The sequence below is a fragment of the Leopardus geoffroyi genome, chromosome A1 (genome assembly GCF_018350155.1).
Source record: "Leopardus geoffroyi isolate Oge1 chromosome A1, O.geoffroyi_Oge1_pat1.0, whole genome shotgun sequence".
In the NCBI taxonomy this organism is placed as follows: domain Eukaryota; kingdom Metazoa; phylum Chordata; class Mammalia; order Carnivora; family Felidae; genus Leopardus; species Leopardus geoffroyi.
In genome coordinates, this window is record NC_059326.1 from 144,879,169 (window position 1) to 144,906,146 (window position 26,978).

At 38.8% G+C, this 26,978-nt stretch overlaps 1 protein-coding gene across 6 annotated transcripts in view; it reads right to left on the reverse strand.

The window, feature by feature from the left end:
- The window catches only part of ACOT12 (acyl-CoA thioesterase 12), a 54,408-nt gene that overhangs the window by 25,762 nt on the left and 1,668 nt on the right, over positions 1-26,978 (reverse strand). For all 6 annotated transcript variants that reach the window (XM_045497090.1, XM_045497095.1, XM_045497092.1 and 3 more), the window contains exons 2-5: positions 20,998-21,067; positions 11,996-12,056; positions 8,371-8,472; positions 2,505-2,640 (exon numbers count right to left, since the gene is read on the reverse strand). In XM_045497090.1, coding sequence (XP_045353046.1) covers positions 2,505-2,640; positions 8,371-8,472; positions 11,996-12,056; positions 20,998-21,067 — 369 coding nt within the window. The remainder of the gene's footprint in view (positions 1-2,504; positions 2,641-8,370; positions 8,473-11,995; positions 12,057-20,997; positions 21,068-26,978) is intronic.

Here is a 26,978-nt window from a genome sequence, read left to right on the forward strand (position 1 = left end):
AAAGAGAGAGAGAATGGATCCTAAGCAGGCTCCACGCTCAGCACATAGCCTGATGTGGCACTTCTGGGATCATGACCTGAAGTGAAATCAAGAGTTGGACACTCAATCAACTGAGCCACCCAGGCACCCCTTAAAAATCTGTAATTCTAAACTGAACCAGACCCATAGAGGAGATCTTGCCCAACTTTCTAACACACTGAAACTGAAGTCAATTGCAATCATTTTACCTCTACATTTGAATGGCTGTAGCATGTGTGAATGACTTTTCTATTCCCAATTCAGTGGACAGTTTTTATTCCTCACTTCCTGGAACACAGTTGACCACTCATTTCTTCATGTAACTCTACTCCCTTGACTTATGATGCTAGTCTCTCTGGTTCTCGCTGCATCCCTCCCACTAGTCCCTCTAGGTCTTCTTTGTAGATCCATCCTCCTCCTCTGATCATCTCTTATGGCCATGTTCTGCAGGTTCCACTCTTGGACCACCACCCTCTTGCCCCTATGAGCCCTCCCTGGGTGACTATAGGTACTGGCTTCATTTGAATTGCCATCTGTAAGCTGCTGTGTCTCAAACTAAATCTCCCCAGCCTGGTTTTGTCCTTTTGGTTGTTCCACAAGCACATGAGACTAAACTGAACTCATTATCCACCTCATCAAAACTGCCCCTCTCCTGCCCCTCATATGCATGACCTCAGTTCAAGATACTACCATTAATTAGCTAGTTGCTCACACCAGAAACCTGAGAGTTGTCCTGAACTTCTTCCTCACCCATCTCCCCATCAGTGACCCTATTCTACTGATTTTACCCCTTGTATAGTTTTGGACTTTTCTCCTCCTTTCTATACTACCACTGCCTGGAGTAGCCACTCCTCATCCTTTGCCTGGTCTCCCTGCATATAGTCTCTTCTCCTCTACACAGAATGACCATATTAAGTGCCAGCCTAATCATGCAACAAGTGTGCCCAAATATGTATCAGCTCTCTTTAAGGAGAGAATAAAGTTTAAGCCTCTTAACTTGACCTAGGAGAGCCTCCATGATACAGTCCTATCCTTTCATGTACTGCCTCCTTCCACCTTGAATTTTCTTTGTAGTTTGCCTTTATTCTCATGGTTTGGCCACTTTATTACTTTAGCAAAATGCATTTAAAATATATTTTGGTACAGAGACGATCTTTACAAAAGGATGGACTCTTCTCAGCATAGTAATTTAATGATGAAGTCTTCATTTCTTCTAAAGTAGCTTTGTAGGGCGCCCGGGTGGCTCAGTCAGTTAAGCGTCGGGACTCTTGATTTCGGCTCAGGTCATGATCTCATGCTTCATGAGTTTGACCCCACATTGGGCTGACAGCACAAAGCCTGCTTGGGATTCTCTCTCTCCCTTTCTCCCCTTCCCCCATTCGCTCCCATGAGCACACAGGATCTCTCTCAAAATAAATAAATTTTAAAAAAGTAGCTTGGTAATGGGCATTGTCTTTTAAAAGGTCTGCAAGAATAGAAACCTTTGAAAAACTTTTTTCCAACCGAAAGGTCATCTGTAAGGTCGTCCCTGGACCATGATGATGTCATGCAGGGCAGAATAAAGCCCACACACAGGTCACCCCTGCTTCTGCCTTTCCTCTCTCCTCTGGCCTCTGTGTCTCCTCTTCTTCCTTCCTCTCTTCTAATATTCTCATTCTGATCCTTTCTCCTCTCCTTTCCTTCCTCTTCTACTAGTGGCTGCCTTGGAGCCCAGGAGAGTTGAACCTTCTGGGAACTTCCTGTCTCACCACTGGGAGCAGAGTGGCTCAAGCTAGACCACTCCACTTCCTCCCCTTCACCACTTTGCTCTCCCTGAAAGGTCATCTCCCCTGGGGCTGTAGGAGATGGGGTCAGAAGTAAAGGAAGGGCAGGGGAGGGGCAAAGTGGCCCTCTTTTCCATGCCGTTCTGGCCCCATGAGGCCTCCAAGAGCCTGGGGGTTCGCAGCCAGAGAACTAAGACACTCTGGCTAATCAAACAGTGCTATTGGGGGGAAGAGCCAGGAAACAGAAATAGAATCTTATCGCTTCCATTCATAGCTCCTGTGATCTTTAGCAAGGCTCATCACGGCTCACTTTCAGTTTTCTCCTCTGTTGGTATTATAAGCAGTTCATATGAAGTAATGAAAGAGAGCCTGCTTAGTAAACTGTGAAGCACCAGAGGGACATATCCCTGTGCTGTTGTTCCTTCATTCTTTGGTCACTACTGAGTGCATACTTACCAATAAGGACTGCCTGGTCCCTGTGACCCTTCTTTTCCTCTCTCCTCCCCTGTAGATCCTCCAATTTAAAGAGGTCTTAGATATCTGCAGTTATATTTTGAATTGACCAGGCGCTTCCTTCTCCAGCCACTGAGTTTGTTGGGGAAGACACCTACCATTGCCAGGGCTGAACTGTAATAACAAGGTGAAAATAAATGTACTCTAAGAAAGGACCCCTCTGCTTGTCACAGTCATATAATTTAAGTTCCCATAAGTAGATTTACTGACCATCAAACTCGCTATTTTCTTTCATCAAGTTTTTAAAGGTATCTTCATGATGTAATCGAACTTTCCTTCTCTCTGAAGCCAGATTATGTTCCACATGATCTTGCTCAGTCAGAAGTGTGACTGGTTTTAAATGAATCTAGAGAAAGAAAAACATTCATCTTTCATTGCCTTGTTAAATTATAAAAGCGCAGCATGGATTTTGCAAAACCAATGATATGTTACATTGTTTTCTAACTCCAAGTAAATAGAGTATTTCTGGGGGCACCTGGATGGCTCAGTCCATGAAGCATCTGACTTTTGATATCAGGTCAGGTCATGATCTCATGGTTGTGGGATTGGCACCTGTGTTGAGCTCTGTGCTGACAGTGAGCCTGCTTGGGATTCTTTCTCTCCCTTTCTCTCTACTCCTCTCCGGCTTGAGTTCACTCTCTCTCTTTCAAAAATAAATAAATAAATAAACTTAAAAAAATTTTTTTTAAATATTTATTTTTGAGAGAGAGAGAGAGAGACAGTGCATGAGCAGGGGAGGGCAGAGAGAGAGGCAGACACAGAATCCAAAGCAGGCTCCAGGCTCTGAACTGCCAGCACAGAGCCCGATGCAGGGCTCAAACTCACTGACTGTGAGATCATGACCTGAGCCGAAGTCAGATGTTTAACTGACTGAGCCACCAGTAATAATCTTCTTTAAATACATTATGTGTACATCTCTTTCTTCAGTAGAAAGATCTAGTCTTGTTATATCATAGTTGTCATCATGAAGTGCCCTTACAGTGTATTTTTTATGCACATTTTAGTTTTGCTCTGAGTCCAGAGGGATGCCACTTCCTCTGCCATAATCAAACAGTTATTCCAGTGACAGCCCTTTCCCAGTCTCTAGATACAGGGGTGCTCATCTCCTGAATCAATAGCAAGATAGTTAGGATGGTTGTTCTCACCATGACCTTGCCATCCCAGTTTTCCTATAGTGTGTGAGGGACTGAAGTTATCCAAATAAGACTCTGATTCTCCCAGGGGCAGTATGGTATAACCAGGAGGTTTTTAGAAAATTGCATTTATAAAGTTAAATATCATGAACGTTTTTTATTTTGTTATAAAATCATCTGTGTGAACATTTATATTGTTTTCAATATTTTGCTATTAAAACAATGATGTGTGAGGGCTCCTGGGTGGCTCAGTCGGTTAAGCGCCCGACTTGGGCTCAGGTCATGATCTTGTAGTTCGTGGATTCAAGCCCTGTGTTGGGCTCTGTGCTGACAGTTCAGAGCCTGGAGCCTGCTTTGGATTCTGTGTCTCCCTCTCTCTCTGCCCCTCCCCTGCTTGTGCTCTGTCTCTGTGTCTCAAAAAATAAATAAAATGTTAAAAAAGTTAAAAAATTTTTTTAAATAGACCATTCCTGGGTGTTTTCACACATATTATTTGACTAAGTTTTTTTCTTAAAATATTTTTAAACTAAAAAAGTCAATATAGGCATAATTATTTTTTCATATAATACATGCTTTAAAGAGTTTTCCAAATATTAATTTTCCCTGATTTTTAAAATTTTCAACAGGCCTACAGAATAAAAAATTCTTCAAATTAATGAATGAGGAGAGGAACTTTGAATCCGCTGAATTCTTACTATGAAATGTTTTCTACTTTTTGCAAAATTAAAATCTCAAAGGAAGGGAATAAAGATGTACTCGAGAAAGGTATCATGTACTGAGAGAGATTTCTAATTTGGAAATTTCATCACACAGTGAAAACATTGTCTAATAAGCAAATTGAAAGAATCAGTAGGTCAGAACAAAGCTTTAATTGACCTCCAGAAATCTGGAACTATGGTGCAGCAGAACGAAGGGCTCAAGCTCTGCCAGAAAAGCCTGTCTGCTAACCTGCGTGCATGAAAAAGTCACCCTGCAGCTGGATGGGAATAATTCCATGCTTGTTTCCAGGACACCTAAAGGCTGGCACTGACCCTTAGCCAAGACTACAAAATAGCTAAGGGATTCATAATATGCTGCTTTCAAGTCTAAGATTCCCCTGGAGTACCTTGTCTAATTTGTTTAGGAATATAGAGACTTGATGACTTACACTGGTTTAGCTCTATACAACCTTGTTTTAGTTATGTGACCAGCAGGGTGTAAAAGTCCACCTAGTAAACTTGTGCCTTGGCTCTCCAATCTTCATCCAGATGAAGCATATTTTGTATAACTGAAAAGGACTGTGAGAGTGAAAAACAGAGAGCTTCCCCCTAAGGTCAGGAATAAGACCAGGATGTCCACTCTCACCACTTCTATTCAACATGGTACTGGAAGTCCTACCCACAACAATCAGACAACAAAAAGAAATAAAAGGTATCTGAATTGGTAAGGAAGAAGTGAAACTCTCACTATTTGTAGATGAAATGATACATTATATATAAAAACTTAACTCCACCCAAAAATTACTAGAACTGAAAAATGAATTCAGTAAAGTTGCAGTGTACAATGTATAGAAATCTGTTGCATTCCTATACACTAATGATAAAGCAGCAGAGAATGGAATTAAGAAAACAATCCTATTTACAAATGCACCCCAAACAATAAAACAGCTATCAAAAAACTTAACCAAAGAGGTGAAAAACCTGTACTCTGAAAATTGTAAAACACTGATGAAAGAAATTCAAGACCATGCAAAGAACAGAAAACTCAGAAATAAACCCACAAATACATGGTCAATTAAGCTTTAACAAAGAAGAAATGAATATACGATGGAAAAAAAAGACAGTGTCTTCAACAAATGGTGTTGGGAAAATTGGATAGACACATGCAAAACAATGAAACTGGACCCCTTTCTTTCACCATATACAAAAATAAACTCTAAATGGATTAAAGGCCTAAATGTAAGACCTGAAACCATAAAAATCCTTAAACAGAGCACAGGCAGTAATTTCTTTGACATTGGCTATAGCAACATTTTTCTAGATATGTCTCCTGAGGCAAGGGAAATAAAAACAAAAATAAACTATTGGGACTGTATCAAAATAAAAAGTTTCCACACAATAAAGAAAACAACAAAACTAAAAGGCTACCTACTGAATGGGAGAAGATATTTGCAAATTAGATAACTGATAAAGGATTCATATCCAAAATATATAAAGAACTGATACAATTCAGCACCCAAAAACAAATAATCCAATAAAAAAGGGACAGAAGACATAAACAGACATTTATCCAAAGAAGATATACAGATGGCCAACACACAAATGAAAAGACAGTCAACATCACTCATCATTAGGGAAATGCAAATCAAAACTACAATGAGATATCACTTCACACCTGTCAGAATGGCTAAAATCAACAACACAAAAAACAATAGGTGTTAGGAGAGGATGTGGAGAAAAAGGAAACCTTGTGCACTGCTGGTGGGAATGCAAACTGGTGCAGCCACTGTGGAAAATAGTAGAGGGGGTTCCTCAAAAAATTAAAAATAAAACTACCCTAGGATCCAGTAATAGCATTACTGGGTATTTATTACCAAAATACAGAAACACTAATTCAGAGGGATACATGCATCCCTATGTTTATAGCAGCATTATTTACAATAACCAAACTATGGAAGCATTCAAAGTGTTCACTGATAGATGAATGGATGAAGAAGATGTGGTATATACATATACAATAGACTATTATTCAGCCATCAAAAAGAATGAAATCTTCCCACCTACAACTACGTGGATGGATATAGAGTGTATTATGCTAAGCAAAATAAGTCAGTCAGAGAAAAGACAGATGCCATATGATCTCACTCATATGTGGAATTTAAGAAACAAAACACATGAGCAAAGGAGAAAGAGAGAGAGAAAGACAAACCAAGAAACAGACTTAATTAAAGAGAATTCCACCCAAGGGAGCTGGGTGGGTGGATGGGTGAAATAAGGGATAGGGATTAAAGAGTACACCTATCATGATGAAAAACAAATAATAATAATAATAATAATAATAATAATAATAATAATAATAATGGAAAAGAACCCCAAGAGCTATGCCTGAAGTCTTAAACTTCTCTGCTGTTCACCGGTGCTTTCTTTCTCCTACAAACAACCTCTTCTAGTTTAGTAAGGCCCTGCCCGAGCATACCGTGTGGTGTTCTGTGAGTCCTTCAATGATCCGGCCTATGAAACTTATGAACTAACTAATAAGCCTAGTTAACCATTGCCCGTCTCATCCTGGAACAAACTCACTTTGGATAGAGATGCAGGTAGGCCTGTTGGTTCATACCAAACCACTGACTTTTTGTGGCTCTCTTTGTGATGTGCCCCTGAACAAGAACATTACTAACTGGAAAATAATTCGCTTGGGAAAGCTGTTTTACAATAAAGGTTATCTGAGCCAACCTATAATGGCAGGACCATAAGGCATCTGACTTCCCAGAAATGCTCTCAGAAAAAGTTTCCTCAGGCTCAGGACAGGTTTAACTGAAGTGTTACTATAGTATTCTTATTTCATGAGTCCCTGAAGCCAAAATGAGAAGTCTCAAGCTTGAGAGGAAAAACGATAGTCCTTGTGTTCTTCTCCATGGAAGGAACAGGATGGGATGGTGATGTGGACTCCTTTCTGTCACTTTTTCTCAGATATGGAAAATCTGCAATCACCCCCATAGTCTCTCATTCTCAGGGTTTGGAGATTTGGGGGGACTCTGGGAAAAAAAAAACAATAGTTTGCAAGACCTATCTCAATGTCTTAGATTTTAGTGAACATAGGATCCTGGGATGCTTTGTCAAAGTACAGATTCCAAGTTCCTATACTAGTGATTCTAATTCAGTAGGTCTGAGACATAGCCCAGAAAGCTGCATTTTCAGTATTAGCTGATATGAACTTCAGTTTCAAATAGAATGCCCTTGGGCAATATGAATATGTCTTGTTGAATGTCTAATATTGGACAGAGACTGGGAGAAGTGCCGTGGTGCACAAAATTCTTCAGGGGCACCTGCCACCCAGGCATCAGGATGGACTGAGTCAGATCCATCTAGATCTTTGCCTGTTGGCCCAAGTAAGGAGTTGCTGGTGAGTACTGCCCTACTGTCATCTCTGTTGGGTACAGAGAAAATATGGCTTTGTCCCGGCTCTAAAGTTGGATGCAGGCTGAAGAACACTTTTGCAGAGTAAGAAGTACCCCTTGTTGCTTCAATATGGAACTAGGAGAAGCTACTATGCCCATGTTTGAAGTGATCCTTGCAGTGAGAGATTTAATTCTAAATTGGATTATTACCTTTAGACTAAATGGGGACCCTCCCCCTGATCCTAAAAATGAAAGCCAAGAAACAATGAGTAAACCCCCAGCAGACTATAGACAAGCTGCTCTGGGCCCATAGCCAGGCAGGCCTGCTGGGCACACGTACACATATCAGAATAATGCATATATTTTAAGGTTGTTTTTACTCCATATGCCCTGAAGCTTATTTCTAAACTTCAATAGTTCAGCCTCTTTGACGTTCTTCCTTCAGGTATAAACAAATGATTGGACTATAATATGCAAGTGCTGACTAAACTGCTCTTGCTTTTTAAAAAAAAAATTATTTTAACTCAATTTTGAGTTATATAACCATAAAAGAAAATAACTAACCCAGTAAACACTATTTTTGAGAAACTGATAGGCACTTTGGATCATTTAAAACACAGTGTTTTTTTCCTCTTTAACAAACTGACTACATCTCCCTTCCTCTAAGGTGCTTAACACTGTATTACCACAGAAGGACAAATTTTACAAAAATATTGATGGATAAAAAATCTTGGGAAAGCATACTGCACAGTAACAAGAAATGTCTTTTTCTCCATAATAATTCTGATGCAATCATTACTATGTCCCTGAATTACATCATAGATACTTCTTCACACAGAAAATTTACCTTTTCTTTTCCAACTGGTTTGGCTACAAATGTAGAGAAAGCCACACTAACAAGTTTCTCAATACCAGTGAGCATGTCCTGTACTATCACCTTGATGCTGATCTAAAATGAAAAGAAAAATAAATAAGTAAACGTTCAGCCATCCAGAAAACAGATGAGATCACAGCAACCAAAATTCAGTTATGCATTTCAATGTTCTTTTGTTTTTGAATTAAATCAGCATTTTAATTTATTTTTAAGCAATACTGTTCTTTCAGTGATGTCCCATAAAATTAAAATATAACTTTTTTTCTGGGGCACCTGGGTGGCTCAGTTGGTTGAGCGTCCAACTTTTGATTTTGGCTCAGGTCATGATCTCACGGTTCATGTGCTGACAGCACGGAGCCTGCTTGTGAGTCTCTCTCTCCTTCTTTCTCTGCCTGTCCCCTGCTTATGCTTTGTCTCTCTCTCTCAAAATAAATAAACTTAAAAAAAACTTTTTTCTTATTAGAAAAATAGATATTTGACATGGAAATTTTGGTAAACATAAAAATACGTAAATGATAAAAATGGAATCTGATTACCCAGAGTAAATATTATTAGTAATCCCATTACCCATATTAATAATCACTAATGTTTAGGTGAATTTTATTCCCATTTTATGTGTGTGTATGTATTTACATAAAATTATCACACTGTATTTACAGTTTCATGTTATAATTTTAAAAACTGGCATTATCTGACAAGTATTTTCTAATCCCATTATTACTATATGTGCTTTTGAAAACAAGATACTAATTAATGCCATTAAGGAGATACACCATAACTTTTTTTAATCTTCAGTCTCTGGCTTTTATAACTGAGTTAACATGGACAAACTGCATCATGTTATCAGTAGCTTTGTTGCCTTTTTCAGAAATTTTGTTTTTCAGGAAGAGCAAGAAGGTGGCTGAGGCACTTTTTGGTGACACTACAAGGGAATGGATTTCCTTATGGGAAAAGATTTGAAGCTTAGGTCCTGAGGATTTCACTTTGTACAAGTATTGGTAAACTCAGGAATCTATTGTTAGATTTTGGCTAATAAACACTTGCCCCACATATCCCTGATATGTAACACTATCTTCTTGGACTCATGGGCAACCTCAGGCCTCTTAGTTTAGCACTGTATTATTGACTATACAGAACAGCTGTTTCTACATCTTCACCGACTACCTCATGTGCAAAAATAATCAATAATCCATAATTCATTTTACATCACTTACCTTATGAATGCAAGTGAGTATTTTCACAGTAACACTCCAGTTAACTCGACAGTGGTTAACCAAATTTAAACCATCCATTCTCAAGCCCACAATTCTGGAGAGTTTAAACGAGTTCCAAACACTGTCTTCTGTTAGAACAGTTAACTTAGTTATGTATGAGGGCCAAATGTCTCAAAAACATACGTAAGGGGGACTTTCACTTTGGGTCATGAAAAAGTAGGTCAGATTGGAATTACACGCTGCAAAAACAACTAGAAAACTGAACCAACTATTTTCACACTAGAATAGCAGACAATGTAGAAATGTCACCACTAAGAAGAGGGAAACAGATAAGAGGAACACTTGAATTTCTGGGCTCTCAGCCAGAAGGTAAGTCCCAGACTATGGCCAAGGAGGGGAAACTGAACCTTCCTGAAATGAGGAGGCAGAAATCAAGAAGACCAACGCTCCTGGGATTTGTGGGCATTTCCAGAAAAAAGTGTAACTACAAAAGGAAAGAATTCCAAAAATCTGCACACAGTCCTGTTAAGTGTTTGGGATGACACCAGTCTGACGTTTACAAGGTGGACGTTTACAAGGCCAGACATGAACACCTTCTGAGGCAAAAATGATTCCTGGGGAGTGTAACATGAGCAGTCCCGAGAACTTATGCAGAACTGAGAGTCTGGTGTTCCCACCAGCCAGACCTTATTGAATACACAACATATGCAGAGACCACAGAAGACTTCAGCTTGGAAGAGGGACTAAATTAGCCCTAGTCAAGGCTAGGATTTACTTTCCTTGGGATCAGAAGTCTGTGCTTTTAGGGGTGCCTGGGTGGCTTAGTCAGCTAAGCGTCCGACTCTTCATGTTGGCTCAGGTCATGATCTCACGGTTCATGAGACAGAGGCCCTTGTTGGGCTCTGTGCTGACAGCATGCAGCATGGAGCCTGCTTAGGTTTCTCCACACCCCCCCACCCCCCGCCCCGCTCTCTCTGGTCCTCACCCACCTCTCGAGCATGCGTGCATGCTCTCTTTCTTTCTCTCAAAAAAATAAACATTTAAAAAAGAAATCTGTGCTTTTAAACTCACCGGTTTTTCTTTTCTTAGCTTTTAATCAAATTTCCTTTGGAAATTCTACCTTTTCTCATGGAATAGGAGGAAAAGGATAAAACAAAAGGAGCTGTTATCCGTGTTTGGGCTGAATATAAGGTAGAGTGCTAGCCTGTAGTAGAGAGGCTGAGAAAGTACCATCACGATCATTGCTGACAGAGCTGACTTTTAACACAAAGATTTCCTTTCTGATTTCAAGTGTTTTGTATTCTGTTCATAGGGATACTGGGGGAAAGTGACTAACTCAGGGTAAAACCATCACCATTAGGTATGGTTACTGTCAAATAGTTCTGTTGAATAGGAATATGGGTTGAATCCAGTACCTTATAATGTGACCTTATTTTGGAAATAGGGTGGTTCAGATGTAATTGGTTAAGGTGGGGTCATACCAGAGTAGGGTGGGCTCCTAGACCAATGTGACTGATGTCCTTCTAAAAAGGAGGGATTTGGACACAGACCCTCAGAACACTATGTGAACATGAAGGCAGAGATCAGGATGATGTGGCAGAAGCCAAGGCAAATCACCAGAAGAAAGCACTGGGACACACTCTCTCACACAGCCCCCAGAAAGAATCAACCCTACAGACTCCTTGATTTAGCACATCTATCCTCTAGAGATGTGAGACAATAAATATCTGTTGTTTAAGCCATCTGGTCTGTGGTATTCTGCTATGCCCTAACAAACAAATATAAGTCCCTATATGTCTTTTGTGCCCAAAGATCAAAGGGACTGCTACAAACCAACCTAGAAGTTGCAAAATGGGATCCAGTAAACCCTTTGCTACTGGTTCAATCAGAACAGAAAATTCAAAAGCCCCTGAGAATGCTGCATTCGCAACTATGGTAAAGAAAATAAAACCGAGTGGGTGAAGAAGAAAAATCTAAACTTCCTTTCTCACTTCAGTTACTCTACCTTTCAAAAACTAGTTAATTATGGGGCTAGTTTCCACTAGAGGGTGCAGAGATGGAGAAAAAGCAGAGTCAGTGTAATTAAGAAATAAGACCCATGGCTTGTAAAGAACCAAGAGAGTGCCCTTCTCCCTTATATGTTTACTTCCTATGTATCCTTCTATATAAAAATAGTGTGTCGCATCACATTTAATTTTAGTAGCAGAGTTGACTAGGAAACTCAAGGTCCTTATTATTTACCTGTGACACTGACTCCAGGTTCAAGCACATTCTGAAATTCAGAACCTCATGAACTCCAAATTATGCCAGGCCTCCTGCTCTGCTCCCTGTACACAATGAAAAGAGAGCACCAATAGGCAGAAGTAAGAAAAGAGGTCTCTTACCTCCATGCTTGTGCTGAATGCTCTGGTAACTTTCGCTTTGATGGTTATCACTTGTCCAACTCTAGTTAAAAAAAGAGGGAGGGACCTTAGTAATCCTAGTACCTCTCATTTCAGACCTAAAGATTCACTTAAATGCATGTGCAATCACTCCTTATCACGCTGATAATGATTATGCATGAAACTTCAGGTTAATGATAACAGAAAAAGACAGTTCTACAAACAGATGCCAGTCATTGTAAACCACACATATGTTGGTTGCCTTCTATTCAAACAGAAAGAGGCCTTTGCAAAGTTGGTGTGCAAAAGGACTTCCACAATCTGCAAAGGATACTTTGAGTGTCTCACAGCTGTTTCCTTAAGAGAAGTTAAAATAGACAAGCAAACCAAACAAATGACATTTCTTTTTTAAATGTCTGTTAACAAATACATGGAGAAACATGCAAACTGATCAACTTCACCAGGTTTACATGGACCCTCCATTCACTCTTCATGATTATGGGGATTCTGGTCATATAGTCCGAAGTTGTTCCAAACCTTCTGTGTTCAGTCCCCTCAGTTACCACTGGTCCTTTAACCTTAGCAGAAGGTAAGGGTCTTCCTAATGCAATACTCCTCAATTTTTCTCAATGACTTTCAAACTTGAACTATATCCTCCTTACTTTTCTGTTTCAGAGGAAGAACGTTAGATCTCTTTCAGAACCTCTTTCTGTACCTGTGCCCTTGTTACCTCTTCTCAGCCACCATGGCCGGCTTAGTCAGCTCTTTCCTCTTTCGTACCCTCATCCTCTGCCCCTTCCCTGACTCTCCTTACTAGTCTATGAAAATGTCCAAGGCTACTTCTTTCTAAAAACGTTTCTCTCAAGCCGATTCTATCTCAAATTTTTTCTCTTCTTCTCCATATTCAAACTTCCTAAAATACTCATTTCTTTTTCTAACTCACAGATTTAAAATAAAATAAAATAATAAAATTAGAGTCAATCCTCTGGAAAAAAAATAAAGCTTACACAAATCAGGGAAAGAAAAAGAAATGTTTACTGAAATGTTTAAGAAGTGTTTACAACTAGTCCTGGCATTAAGCTAAGACTTCAGGATACCGTGATGAACAAGATGAGGCTCCTGACTTCAAGGAGACCAGTCTTCACTTAGGTCACCAGGATGTAAACAGATGAAGTGCAGTGCCATGAAATTTTTCAAAAGAAAAGATCGAGTATTACAAAGATAACCATAAGAAGAAGCTCATTCAGAAAGCTGGGAAAGGAGTCACAGAAGAGGTGACGTTTGAGATGGGTCTTCAAAGATGAGGATTTTGCCAGGTGCAGAGGTTTGAGGGCTTCATTTCCCATTTACTTCTCAGCCACTTGAACCTGGCTATTGCCTCCACATCTCACTTCCGGTCCCTGTCATTTCCTAAAAGCTAAATTCAACATCTCACCTCTTTAATGTCTTTCTTCAGGAGGCCTTTCTCTTTCCTTGGATTCCAGACCAGTGTTCTCTTCTCTATCTCAGCTTCCTTCACTGGTTTCTCTTCCTTAATCCATCCCTTCAGGGTCAACATCTCCTAAATTTCTGTCCTTTATCCTATTCTCACTACACCCTCTTCTTAGAAGACCCTGTTCTTGTCCATGATTCCGTCATCTCTATTAAAATGATTCTCTAATCTCAATCTTTAGCCTGGACATCATTCTTGAAACTCAGAGCCATATTTCCAAATTCTCTCAACAGATTCAACTAGTAGTTATGGAGGCTCTACTAGACTTAGTGTTAACAACCTCCACACACATTCCCAATTGAACTTAATCTTCACATCCAGCATATGCAACCAAACCAATTTTCTTTTTTCTTTATATTTGTTCCTTTTAAAGTTCCTAGCTCTGTTTGGTAAAGTTTCTAGAAGAGATTTGCAGTAATAGTGCCAGGCAGAGTTAGAGTCCCTCTCCAAAGCTACTATGATACTTTGTACTCATCAACTACTAAAATGTTATGCTTCTCTGTCTCTCAGACTTGGAGTTGGGGTTGGGGGCAGAGCAGAAGCCATTTTTCTTGTTTTGTGAACCTGTCCTGCCTTTAAAAGTAGGAGAATTCCAAGAACCTGGCTCTCCACACCAATATCCCGATATTGAATGTCAAATGAATGGAATAACTGAAATCTCAACTAAATAAAACCAATTTCATAGCATGGCATTCAAGGTCTTCTGTTATGTAGCTCCAGTCCACTGCTGGGCATCACCTCTCTGCAGACCAGGCTCTTCCTGAACACTCTCTGCTCCTTCCCATCTTGGTGCTTAGGTTCTTACAAGTGCCTCATTGTGTGAAGTCCTTTTCCTATTCACCAGAAAAAAGTCTATGCCTCAGTTAAGGCACACATCAAATGCTACTCCTCTATGGTAAAATTCTCATTGATTTTCTAATCAAAATGTGCACCTTTTAAACTACCCCACAGAACGGAGTTTGTATCTCACTCAAGGGCTGCATCCTAGCATGCTTTCTATTCTGATGATTATGTGTTTGTCTGACTCTCACCAGACTGAGTGACCACTCCACTTCAAAATTGTGCCATAATCAAATATTTATGTATCTTACTGAGTCCATTGCAGTATTTTTTGTATAGGCAATAAATACTGAAGAATTTAACTTAAATTAATTTAATTAATTACTTAATTAATATCTGATATGGTTTATAAACAAATAAATGGTTTTGTTTAACTTTTTTTAAAATATGACATTTATCGTCAAATTGGTTTCCATACAACACCCAGTACTCATCCCAACAGGTGCCCTCCTCAAAACCCATCACCCACCCTCCCCTCCCTCCCACCCCCCATCAACCCTCAGTTTGTTCTCAGTTTTTTTTTTTTAATTTAAAAAAAAATTTTTTTTGCAACGTTTATTTATTTTTTTTGGGACAGAGAGAGACAGAGCATGAATGGGGGAGGGGCAGAGAGAGAGGGAGACACAGAATCGGAAACAGGCTCCAGGCTCTGAGCCATCAGCCCAGAGCCCGACGCGGGGCTCGAACTCACGGACCGCGAGATCGTGACCTGGCTGAAGTCGGACGCTTAACCTACTGTGCCACCCAGGCGCCCCTGTTCTCAGTTTTTAAGAGTCTCTTATGTTTTGGCTCCCTTCCTCTCTCTCTCTCTTTTTTTTTTTTTCCTTCCCCTCCCCCATGGTCTTCTGTTAAGTTTCTCAGGATCCACCTAAGAGTGAAAACATATGTTATCTGTCTTTCTCTCTATGACTTATTTCACTTAGCATAACACTCTCCAGTTCCATCCACGTTGCTACAAATGGCCAGATTTCATTCTTTCTCATTGTCAAGTAGTATTCCATTGTGTATATAAACCACAATTTCTTTATCCATTCATCAGTTGATGGATATTTAGGCTCTTTCCATAATTTGGCTATTGTTGAGAGTGCTGCTATAAACATTGGGGTACAAGTGCCCCTATGCATCAGCACTCCTGTATCCCTTAGGCAAATTCTTAGCAGTGCTATTGCTGGGTCATGGGGTAGGTCTATTTTTAATTTTTTGAGGAACCTCCACACTGTTTTCCAGAGTGGCTGCACCAATTTGCATTCCCACCACCAGTGCAAGAGGGTTCCCATTTCTCCACATCCTCTCCAGCATCTAGAGTCTCCCGATTTGTTCATTTTGGCCACTCTGACTGGCGTGAGGTGGTATCTGAGTGTGGTTTTGATTTGTATTTCCCTGATGAGGAGCGACATTGAGCATCTTTTCATGTGCCTGTCGGCCATCTAGATGTCTTCTTTAGAGAAGTGTCTTTTCATGTTTTCTGCCCATTTTTTCACTGGATTATTTGTTTTTCGGGTGTGGAGTTTGGTGAGCTCTTTATACATTTTGGATACTAGCCCTTGTCTGATATGTCATTTGCAAATATCTTTTCCCATTCCGTTGGTTGCCTTTTAGTTTTGTTGGTTGTTTCCTTGGCAGTGCAGAAGCTTTTTATCTTCATGAGGTCCCAATAGTTCACTTTTGCTTTTAATTCCCTTGCCTTTGGAGGTGTGTCAAGTAAGAAATTGCTGCGGCTGAGGTCAGAGAGGTCTTTTCCTGCTTTCTCCTCTAGGGTTTTGATGGTTTCCTGTCTCACATTCAGGTCCTTTATCCATTTTGAGTTTATTTTTGTGAATGGCATAAGAAAGTGGTCTAGTTTCATCCTTCTGCATGTTTCTGTCCAGTTCTCCCAGCACCATTTGTTAAACAGACTATCTTTTTTCCATTGGATGTTCTTTCCTGCTTTGTCAAAGATGAGTTGGCCATACGTTTGTGGGTCTAGTTGTGGGGTTTCTATTCTATTCCATTGGTCTATGTGTCTGTTTTTGTGCCAATACCATGCTGTCTTGATGATGACAGCTTTGTAGTAGAGGCTAAAGTCTGGAATTGTGATGCCTCCTGCTTTGGTCTTCTTCTTCAGAATTACTTTGGCTATTCGGGGCCTTTTGTGGTTCCATATGAATTTTAGGATGGCTTGTTCTAGTTTCGAGAAGAATGCTGGTGCAATTTTGATTGGGATTGCATTGAATGTGTAGATAGCTTTGGGTAGTATTGATATTTTGACAATATTTATTTTTCCGACACATGAACACGGAATGTTTTTCCATTTCTTTACATCTTCTTCAATTTCCTTCATAAGCTTTCTATAGTCTTTAGCATACGGATCCTTTACACCTTTGGCTAGATTTATTCCTAGGTATTTTATGCTCCTTGGTGCAATTGTGAATGGGATCAGTTTCTTTGTCTTTCTGTTGCTTGATTATTAGTGTATAAGAATGCAACTGATTTCTGTACATTGATTTTGTATCCTGCGACTTTGCTGAAGTCATGTATCAGTTCTAACAGACTTTTGGTGGAGTCTATCGGGTTCTCCATGCATAATATCATGACATCTGCAAAAAGTGAACGCTTGACATCATCATTGCCAATTTTGATGCCTTTGATTTCCTTTTGTTGTTGGATTGCTGATGTTAGCACTTCCAACACTATGTTAAACAACAGCGGTGAGAGTGGACATCCCTGTCATGTTCCTGATCTCAGGGGGAAAGCTCTCAGTTTTTCCCCATTGAGGATATTAGCTGTGGGCTTTTCATAAATGGCTTTTATGATGTTTAAGTATGTTCCTTCTATCCTGACTTTCTCAAGTGTTATTATTAAGAAAGGATGCTGAATTTTGTCAAATGCTTTTTCTGCATCGACAGGATCATATGGTTCTTTTCTTTTATTAATGTGATGTATCACATTGATTGATTTGCAAATGTTGAACCAGCCCTGCATCTGTCTGGGCTACTTGCACACTGCCAGGCTTATGGTGCTGCTTTGATGGGATCTGGTGTATTAGCCAGGGTGGATCTTCAAGGTGCACAGGGGTGGGAGGGGCAAACTCAGCTCGCTTTGCCTTTGGTGGTCCGCTTCAGGAGGGGCCCTGTGGCACTGGGAGGTAGGCAGATCTGTCAGAGGGATGGATCCACAGAAGCACAGCGTTGGTTGTTTGCGCAGTGCAAACAAGTTCCGTGAGGGGAACTGGTTCCCTTTGGAGTTTGGCTGGGGGATGGGCGAGGGAAATGGCACTGGCCAGCACCTTTGTTCCCCACCAAGCTGAGCTCTGTCTTCCAGGGCTCAACACCTCTCCCTCCCAGTGTCCTCTCGCCCTCCCGCTCTCCAAGCAGAGCTGTTGACTTTTAACATTCCAGATGTTAAGTCCCACTGGCTGTCAGAACTCACGCAGTCAGGCCCCTCCGCTTTTGCAAGTCAGACTTGGGGACTCTGCCTTGTCGGGCGGGCTGCCCTCCACTGCCCCGGCTCCATCCCACCAGTCCGTGTAGCGCGCACCGCCTCGCCGCCCTTCTTACCCTCTTCTGTGGGCCTCTTATCTACGCTTGGCTCCAGAGAGTCTGTTCACCTAGTCTTCTGGCAGTTTTCTGGGTTATTTAGGCAGATGTGGGTGGAATCTAAGTGATCAGCAGGACGTGGTGAGCCCAGTGTCTTCGTACACCGCCATCTTCTCCCAATCCATCAATATATGGTTTTCTGTAGGTAGCTTTCAATTTTCTCTTTTTATGATTCAGGTCCCATGTAAAAAATAGAAGAAGGCCCCTTTCCATGATGTTAGTGGCCACAAATCCTTTTTGATAACACCAACACAAAATGGCATAAAAAAACTAACCCATATTTCAGTGATGAGATTGCTAGTTAAGTGTAAGTTACAGAATTTAAGTTTGGAAAGTACGTGATAGATACTTTATTACAATACACTTCTGGAACTCCTAAATTAATAATGGCACTTCATCTAGTCTTAAGTAAGTTTGGGTTTATAGTAATTTGTAATTTTGCTGATATACAAACACCTATCAATTTTTTCTACTTCAAGGAAAATCACATAGCTAGTATGTGAGGTTAGTCAGTGGGTCTCTATCTGCATCTACAAGACTCTAGAATGTCAAGAGCTCTTTCAGTGACACTGCAGCTGCCTGTGAGAACAACCATTGAGAAGTGTTCAGTAAAAGTTGCTGATCACAAAAGCAGAAGCAGTGGGTTGGGAAAAGCACTGGATTAAGCATAAGGAAATCCAGACTCTAAGCACCCTTTGTCTCCTGGCTTGCTTGGGGAATTAGGCCTCAGTTTCTTGTTGTTACAAAGAGAAAGCTGGGCTGACCTATAAAGATCTCTCCATGTCTATGATTCTAATTTCTACCAAAAATTTCTTCTGTATCAGCTTTGAAGAAGTGATTTTTTTATGCATGTGGTTTCATTTAACTTAATTTTGCTTGTATCTAAATAAATAAATGCCAAACAGGTAAATGTAAACAGTAAGGTTGGGGAGATAAACTGAGTATCTCATTGGACAAGACTACTTAGGGCTTGAAAACAATGCCAACTACCCCCATGGTCCTTGAGAACCATCCAAGACCAGAAACAGATGACTTTCTTTCTTCCTTTTCCTTTTAAGTTATGTTCATGTCTTCAAGGATCAAGATATTCAGGGAAAAACAAAAACAAAACCAGAGATACAAACATAAAAACATATAATCCTCCTTAAAAAAACAATATAACGCTAATTTATTACAGTTATTAGTATAAACTATTTATTTTTTAAATGTTTACATTTATTTATTTTGAGACAGAGAGAGAGACAGCACGAGAGGGACAGATGGGCAAAGGGAGAGAGAAAGAATCCCAAGCAGGCTCCCTGCTGTCAGCATAGAGCCTCATGTGGGGCTCGACCCCACAAACAAGAAGATCATGACCTGAACCGAAATCTAGAGTCAGAGACTCAACCAACTGAGCCGCCCAGACACCCCTAGTATAAACTCTTTAAAAAACAAATAATTCTTAATTTTGTCCACTGGAAAAAATCAATGACCAACCCTATATAAATGAGCACATTTTCTGCCCAAATGGTGATCTCTACTTACAATTTCTTTTGAAGAAATTTATGACTAAGTTTTTGTAAGGAAATGTAAAAGATGAGCCCATCTTGTCAGAATTGAAATGCATCAAATATGTTAAAATCCATGGGCTTACAATGACACTAAATAAAGAGAAAGAATTAAGCTTGTCTTTCCTAGACAAACTTTACTTAAGGGTAACCAAGTAATTAATGAGATAACGAGTCTCTCTACACAAATACTTCAGAAAATAAATGAAGAACAAATGATAGTATTAGCACATTACCATTCTGCCAATATGTAATGAAATAATGGTTCTAAGTAATGATCATTAGACATTACGCGCTCTTGACAAGAACTAATTTTACCAAAATATCAAACCTTCATCTGACCAATTTTTAGATGTAACTATCATTGTATAAGAAATAAAAAGGGTGGGTGAACAGGTTAAACAGGGATACAATGAGCAAATACAAAATGTAAACTCTACAGAACAAATGATCAGGTTTCTTTAAAAAAAAAAAAAAAAACTAGGAGAAAGGAAAGAAGAGACATTTTATGTTAAAAGCCTTATCAACCATATTCAATCCTGATTCAAGAAACCAATTGTTTAATTTAAAAAAAAATATCTTTTGAGGTCATTGGGAATAATGATTTCTGTTAATGGTATTGTTATTATATTATTATGTTTTCTAAAAGAGTCCTTATCATATAGAAATATATAATGAAATATTCATAAATGATGCCTGGGATTTCCTTTCACAATAATCTAGGTGTGTGGGGAAGTATGGAGAAGTAGTGATAAAACAAGAGTTTCCATGAGCTTATTATTATTGTAGTTAGGTGATGGTTCTTGGGGATATACTGTACTCTTCTATTTTTGTTTATGTTTGAAACATTTGTTAATCTTGAAATTTTCTACAATAGGAGATGGTAAAGCACATAAACGCTCTCACACATTAAATGTTTTTCATAATTTAACATTTGTATTCACATGAATTAACGTTCACTCAACAACTTAATGATGAAATTCACCATCATAGATACTCTTATCATTAATTATTCTTCTTGTAGAGGAAGGAGCCATTAAGAATCAGCTTTTAGGGGGCGCCTGGTGGCTTGGTCGGTTAAGCGTCCGACTTCGGCTCAGGTCATGATCTCATGGTCCATGAGTTTGAGCCCCACGTCGGGCTCTGTGCTGACTGCTCAGAGCCTGGTGCCTATTTCAGATTCTGTGTCTCCCTGTCTCTCTGCCCCTCCCCTGTTCATGCTCTGTCTCTGTCTCAAAAATAAATAAACGTTAAAAAAAAATTAAAAAAAAAAAAAAGAATCAGCTTTTAGAAATCCAGCTCTGCCTCATACCAGAATGCATCTATTTGGAGAGCTATTTCTCAATAAAATCAGGACTATGAATTTCTACTTCAAAGTGTTTACTAAAAGTAGGTCCTGCAATTACTATTTTATTGATTTACATTAGGTCAAATATTTAATTAACAAATTGGATCATTGACTCCAAATAAACAAACATAGGTAATGCAAATATATGTTGCAAATGAGCCAAAAAGCCCAGGAGAAAGGTGTGATAGAGCAATACCACCTACCTAGCTGTCTCCTCAAATTGTATGTCATCCACTGAGGCTGTAACACAGGAAATCCCAGCATGCTTTTCAGCTTCAAAAACAGGCAAAAGTGTGCTAATTAATAGTTATGTTTAAATATTTCAGCATAAGGGAAAAGAATAAAAGTTAAATGGATGTATTCTAGTAACTCATCCTCTGGTTCAGTAAAGTACCACTATGCCCACACTTAGAGATGATCTGGATCAATGACAGTTCTTTTGCTCTGTAAGTTGTACTTCTGCTGAATGAAAATTATTGTACTGTCTTTGATTTGAAATTCAAAACCAATACCTAGTATATCTAGCTATTTAAATAGCAATTTTATTAAGTTAGTACCAACTTTAAATATTTTGTTAGATATGACCCTTCTGTTGTTTTAAAAACAATTCATCAAAGCTGTACCCATTATCCCACATAACCAGAAGCTGATTATATTTAGACCACTTAACAAGTATAAGTACTGAATAGTATAGGAGACACTGACATCAGACCCCAAATTGGAGAGCAACTTCTCTTGAGTAGCAGAGAAATATTCATCATCTATTAGGTATTTAGTCAATATTTATTGTTCATTATTACCAAATTCTGTATGCAGTAATTATGTTGGAGAGGAGAATATTAAATAGGGTATAAAGAGATTAGGGAAGAACCCTAGCTATCCATATTCCATGCCTGCATTTAATTTGTTGAGATATTTTTTGATTGTTGATTTTGCTTTATATAAAAATATCATAACTTAATCTCTTTAGGAAAAATGTTGACATGTGCTTCTGTCAGAATTTGATTTTGACGAACATTCAGTTAAAACCCAAACAGACTGCACCGGCTTTTTAAGTGCTTTGAACCTCATTTTAATTTTGGAGACTTCACTCTTTATTCTTCACACTTTTAGAGACATGAAAAAGAAATAGAGTGAATTATACTAAAGTTGTATTCTTTGTGTGGATTGCTTTAACTACAATATTACTTGATAGTGCCAGGTAAAGAGACATGGGGAAATACTCCAGAGAGCGGCTATTTAGAACACTCCTCTCTATAATCTAATTTGTAGAAAATTGCACATTCTGGTTTTATAAGTTGGAAATAACTAGCTGTTCTTCCAAACATGCACATAATACAAACTGAGTTACCAGAAAACTAACCATAGTTAGTGTGTGATTGATGGAGAGGGAATGACTGCCTTCCCAGCTATAAAGTTCAGTGAGAGGAAGGGAATGTAAAAGTACCAGACTCTAGAAATACTCAAGATGGGCTCCATTGAATTCAGTGTATCAAACATTTGTTAATTTCCTACTGATTTCCCAATACTGAGAAGTCAGTGTTATCTCTTAATAAGTCTGCTCAGTGGCAATTAGAGAGCCAGCTATAGTAGATGCCATTTTAGAGCTTAAGATTTCCAGAGAACTACCAGATCCTTGCAAATACAGGCTATAAGACATTCACTAAGGAGTACCTAATAGACATTCGTTCCAGTTACCTGAGAGAACAGGATGTTGAGTTTATTAAACTATTCTTGTTAATAAAATGTTACCATGTATGCCAATATGAATAACCACTTTTGAATGATTTAAATGATAACTAAAGTGCAATAATCAATAAGACTAACTTTTTTTTATTTTTATATATTTTGATTGTATATATCGAGTATCTATTATGTATATACAGCACTATACTAGATTGAATTAGGGATCATGAACAAATATTATCATAATAATAGTTGCCATTTATTAAGCATTTATTATTGACCAGGCACTGAACTAAGTATTTATGCATGTCAATTACATGAGGTTGGTACTATTACTAGTTTCATTTTACAAACGAGGAAATCCAGGCTTGGAAAGATTGAATACAATGTTCTAAATAGTGATTTTGACTACAGAAGCAATAGGAACTCTCAGAAAAGACCAACCAAGGAACACTCTTCAGAGAAGTGCTTAGCTAAAGATGGGCTTCAGATGCTTAACAGCCATGGTTTACACTATAGACTTTTAAGGGTCATGAAATTAAAAATAGAAAATAGAAATATGGGGAACCAACATATGATCACAATTTTTATGTGTGATTATATGCAGTTGTTTTTTTTACAAGTGTGTCAGATATTAATTTAACAGGACCAGCTTGCTCTGGTTCTTGATTTTGATTGTCTTTCATACAGTATGCTAATAAAAGTGGAGAAACTCTAAAGCTATTACTGATTTCCCGGGGGAAACAGAGAAGCTGGAAACAGTAGCAGAGTAGATAAGTGGTTGTAATCCAGGTATGAGATGATGACTGATTAAAATGGTGGCATCTCCATTCATTCATTCCTTTAACTAATATTGACTGAATACCTGTGCTGTGTTAGCCTCTATGTAAGGTGATGTTAATGTAAAACAGCCATGATCTCTGTTCTCTTGGAGACTAGTGGAAGCCATGGATTAATTAAAGGAATAAATAACAAAATGAATTAAGTGCCCTGAAGAAAACATCAATTTTATGGGAGTCATAACATGAGAAACTAGACCTAGGGAGGATGTCAGGGCAGATGTCCAAGTGGAGGGGATGCTTCAGCTGACATGTGAAGGATGAGTAGGATAAAAATAGATGTGTTGAGGAGGAAGAAGAGAGAAAAGGAGAGCACACTGAGCAAAAGGAACTGCAAAGATCCTGATCAAAGTCTTTAAGGATAAAATGCAGAAAGCAAGAAGGAGAGCTGGTACGGTAAGGCTGAAGGGTCGGCTGAGAACGGACTATGCACTGGGCCTTGAAGCTCTTGGTTGACAGTTTTATAATTATTATTGAAGATATTGGTTCACTGTCTTATGGATTCCATTGTTTCTGATGAGGTCATAAGCAATTCTAACCAGGGTTCTCCTATGTATAGCACAGCTTTTAAGATTTCTCTGCCAGCTTTTAAGATTTTCTTTTCATCATAGTTTGCCTGTGATAGATGTGAGGTTTTGTTTTGTTTTGTGTTTGTATTAATCTTGCTTGGTGTCCTATGATCTCGAATCTGTAAATGTATGTCTTTCACCACATATGGGAAAATTTCAGCTACTATTTCTTTAAATGTTTGTTTTATGCCTCAGACTTTCTCTCATTTCTTTTGGGGCTTCTTTTACATGTATGTTATACTTTTTGATGTGGTTTTGATATATCTGTTCACTTGTTCATTTTTTAAATTCATCTTTTCCCTTTTCTTCAGACTGAATAATCTTTATTGTCCATCTTTATGTTTACTTATTCTCCTCCAATCAGCTGCTAAGCCTATCCAGTGAATTTTTATTATTTTTTTTTTATTTAAAAACATTTTTTTAACGTTTATTTATTTTTGAGACAGAGAGAGACAGAGCATGAATGGGGGAGGGTCAGAGAGAGAGGGAGACACAGAATCTGAAACAGGCTCCAGACTCCGAGATGTCAGCACAGAGCCGGACGCGGGGCTCGAACTCACGGACCGCCAGATCGTGACCTGAGCCTAAGTGGGACGCTCAACCGACTGAGCCACCCAGGCGCCCCTATCCAGTGAATTTTTAAATTTCAGATACTGTAATTTTCGGTTTGGGAATTTTCATTTGGTTCTTTTTTTAGTTTCTACTTCTCTCTTGAGACTTACTATCTTTTCATTCTTTATGATGATTTTTATTTTATGATGAGTTTTTATTACATCCTCAAGCATACTTATTATAGCTGCTATAGAATAATGGATGCTTAATTCTAACACTCGGATCATCGAGGCTTGATCACCATTATCTTTTCACTTAAGAATGCATCATATTTTCCTGTTTCTTTGTATATAAAGTAATTTTGGACTATATCCTAGCCATTGCGAGTGATACATTGTAGAAATTATGGGTTCTTATATGTTTCTCTAAACAGTATTGTTTTGTTTTGTTTTTCTAAGTAAGTACTTAACTAAATTCCCACTATAAAACTCTATCTCCCTAGAGGTTGTAACAGCCCTTTCCCAATTCTTTTGGCATCATCTAGCAAGGCTGGAGTTTCTTCTATGCATGCATGATTCAAGCTTCACCAGAGATTTGAGCCAAAAATATAGATAGATTATACAGCTCTGCCTCTTCAGTTCTCTCCTCTCTTGAAACTTCCTCCTCACATTTAAGTAGCTGTGTTTTCCCCAAATCCTATAGCTCTTCAATTCAGCAGGTCTGTGGGTTTTCCATCAAAAATTTAGCTGGGAGCAGAGTAAGGTCTTTCTTCAGGCTTAAAGGCATTAAAAAACTAAAACAAAACAGAGAAAGTTAGCTAGTACCATTCTCTTCTTCCAAGTGTTGACTTCCAAGTGTTTAAATATGATTTTTTTCACCTGTCAGTTGCCCATAAGTAGGTTTTATTTACTGTTTTATCCAGAGTTTATAGCAGTTATCTATGTGCCTTTTTTTTTCTAATAGGAGATACTTACTATGCCAGAAGAGGAATGCTTGTAACTCTTGATAAAGAAGACGGGGCGGGGGGAGATAAACAACGAATGATATGATCAGATTAGCACCTTCAAAAAATATTTTAGATGTAGTGTGGAGAGGACACCAGAATGAATGGAGATGATCAGTTTAGAAACCACTGCTGAAGTTCATATGAAGGATGATGACAGGTTGGCCTAGGTGGTGGCAGTGGAGCCACAGCAAGGTGGTTGGGTTTGAGTGATTTCTTTAAGGTAACACTGATAGGACTTAGTTCATGGGTTGAGTATGTGGAGGGGGAAGCAAGGTAGAGAGGGGTATCAAGAAGGGATGACTCCTAGATTTTTGACTTGTGTTACTGGATGCCATTCCTAAGAGAGTGAACCCTGGACAAAATTCAGAAATGCAATAGAGAAAAGGGTGAGTTTGTGATATTTCAAAATAAGAAATGTATACAGAGGGTGGAGAATGACTCAGATATGGTTTCATTCCTCTAGGCTTAAGGAACGACTAGAAAAATGGGACTACTGACAGAAATGAGGTGTAATGACAAAATGATAGTGAACATATTTAATCTTTATTTAAATATTGAGAAGATCTTTTGGAATCTAGCAGTGTCTGGGTGTCACAGAAGAGCCTTAGGTCTATGGCTGGGATCATTATTTATTATAGTAATGGGCCTGTGGAAAAGTGCTGGTCAACAAGGAACTCTGGCTGGGAAAATGCCAGGAAAACCAGTTTTTGTACTACTCTTATCAAAGAAAGGACAGCACTATGGCGGAGCATTTCTCTGCCACAGATTCTGTTGCACCTTGACTAAATAACGCTCCTTGCTTATGTGGTGCTTCTCACCATAGAGTGTTTAACACAGGTATTTCCATGTTTCCAAACTAACTTTATCATAAAGGTTTCTTTAATGTTGTATTATTAGCAACAGAGCTATTAATCCAAAGCAGTTGGTTATCAATTGAATCAGTCTATGGCCTGAGTTTCCAAAGATGTAAAAAGGCAGACACTTTTCTGACAATTGCAGCACAGCAATTGTTTATTCTTTACAGGACAGAAGCACAAAATGATCACTTCATTATTCACATAATGTATTCAGTTGCCTTGGCAATAGGCATCATTTTTATTAGCAACCTCAGTGATTTTTACACTTGTTTCCCTTAGATGTGAATTAATTTTACATTTATTCTTCCATTATTTATGTTATTATAATCAACCTCAAATACTGATAAAAACTGTTAAGAGAGAAACCAAACAGACCTATCAACAAACAGAAAACAAACAAACAGATTGGCATGAATATGTGACTAAATTTTGGGGGCTGTTAACACACAGGGGATTAGAAACCTATTGCTACTCAGTGAGAAAAGCGGGGTTCTGTCATCATCTGAACTTTACTTTTGTCCTTTGTAAAATAAGAGTCCTAAGAAACATCATCTTAAGCTCCTTCCAGCTTTAGTTTTTAATCTTAACATATTTTCCTTCACAATATAGCTTTGCCGGGTCTGTTCCTGTGTTATGCAAAGCCTGACTTCATTTCAGAAATGAGATTCCAAGTTT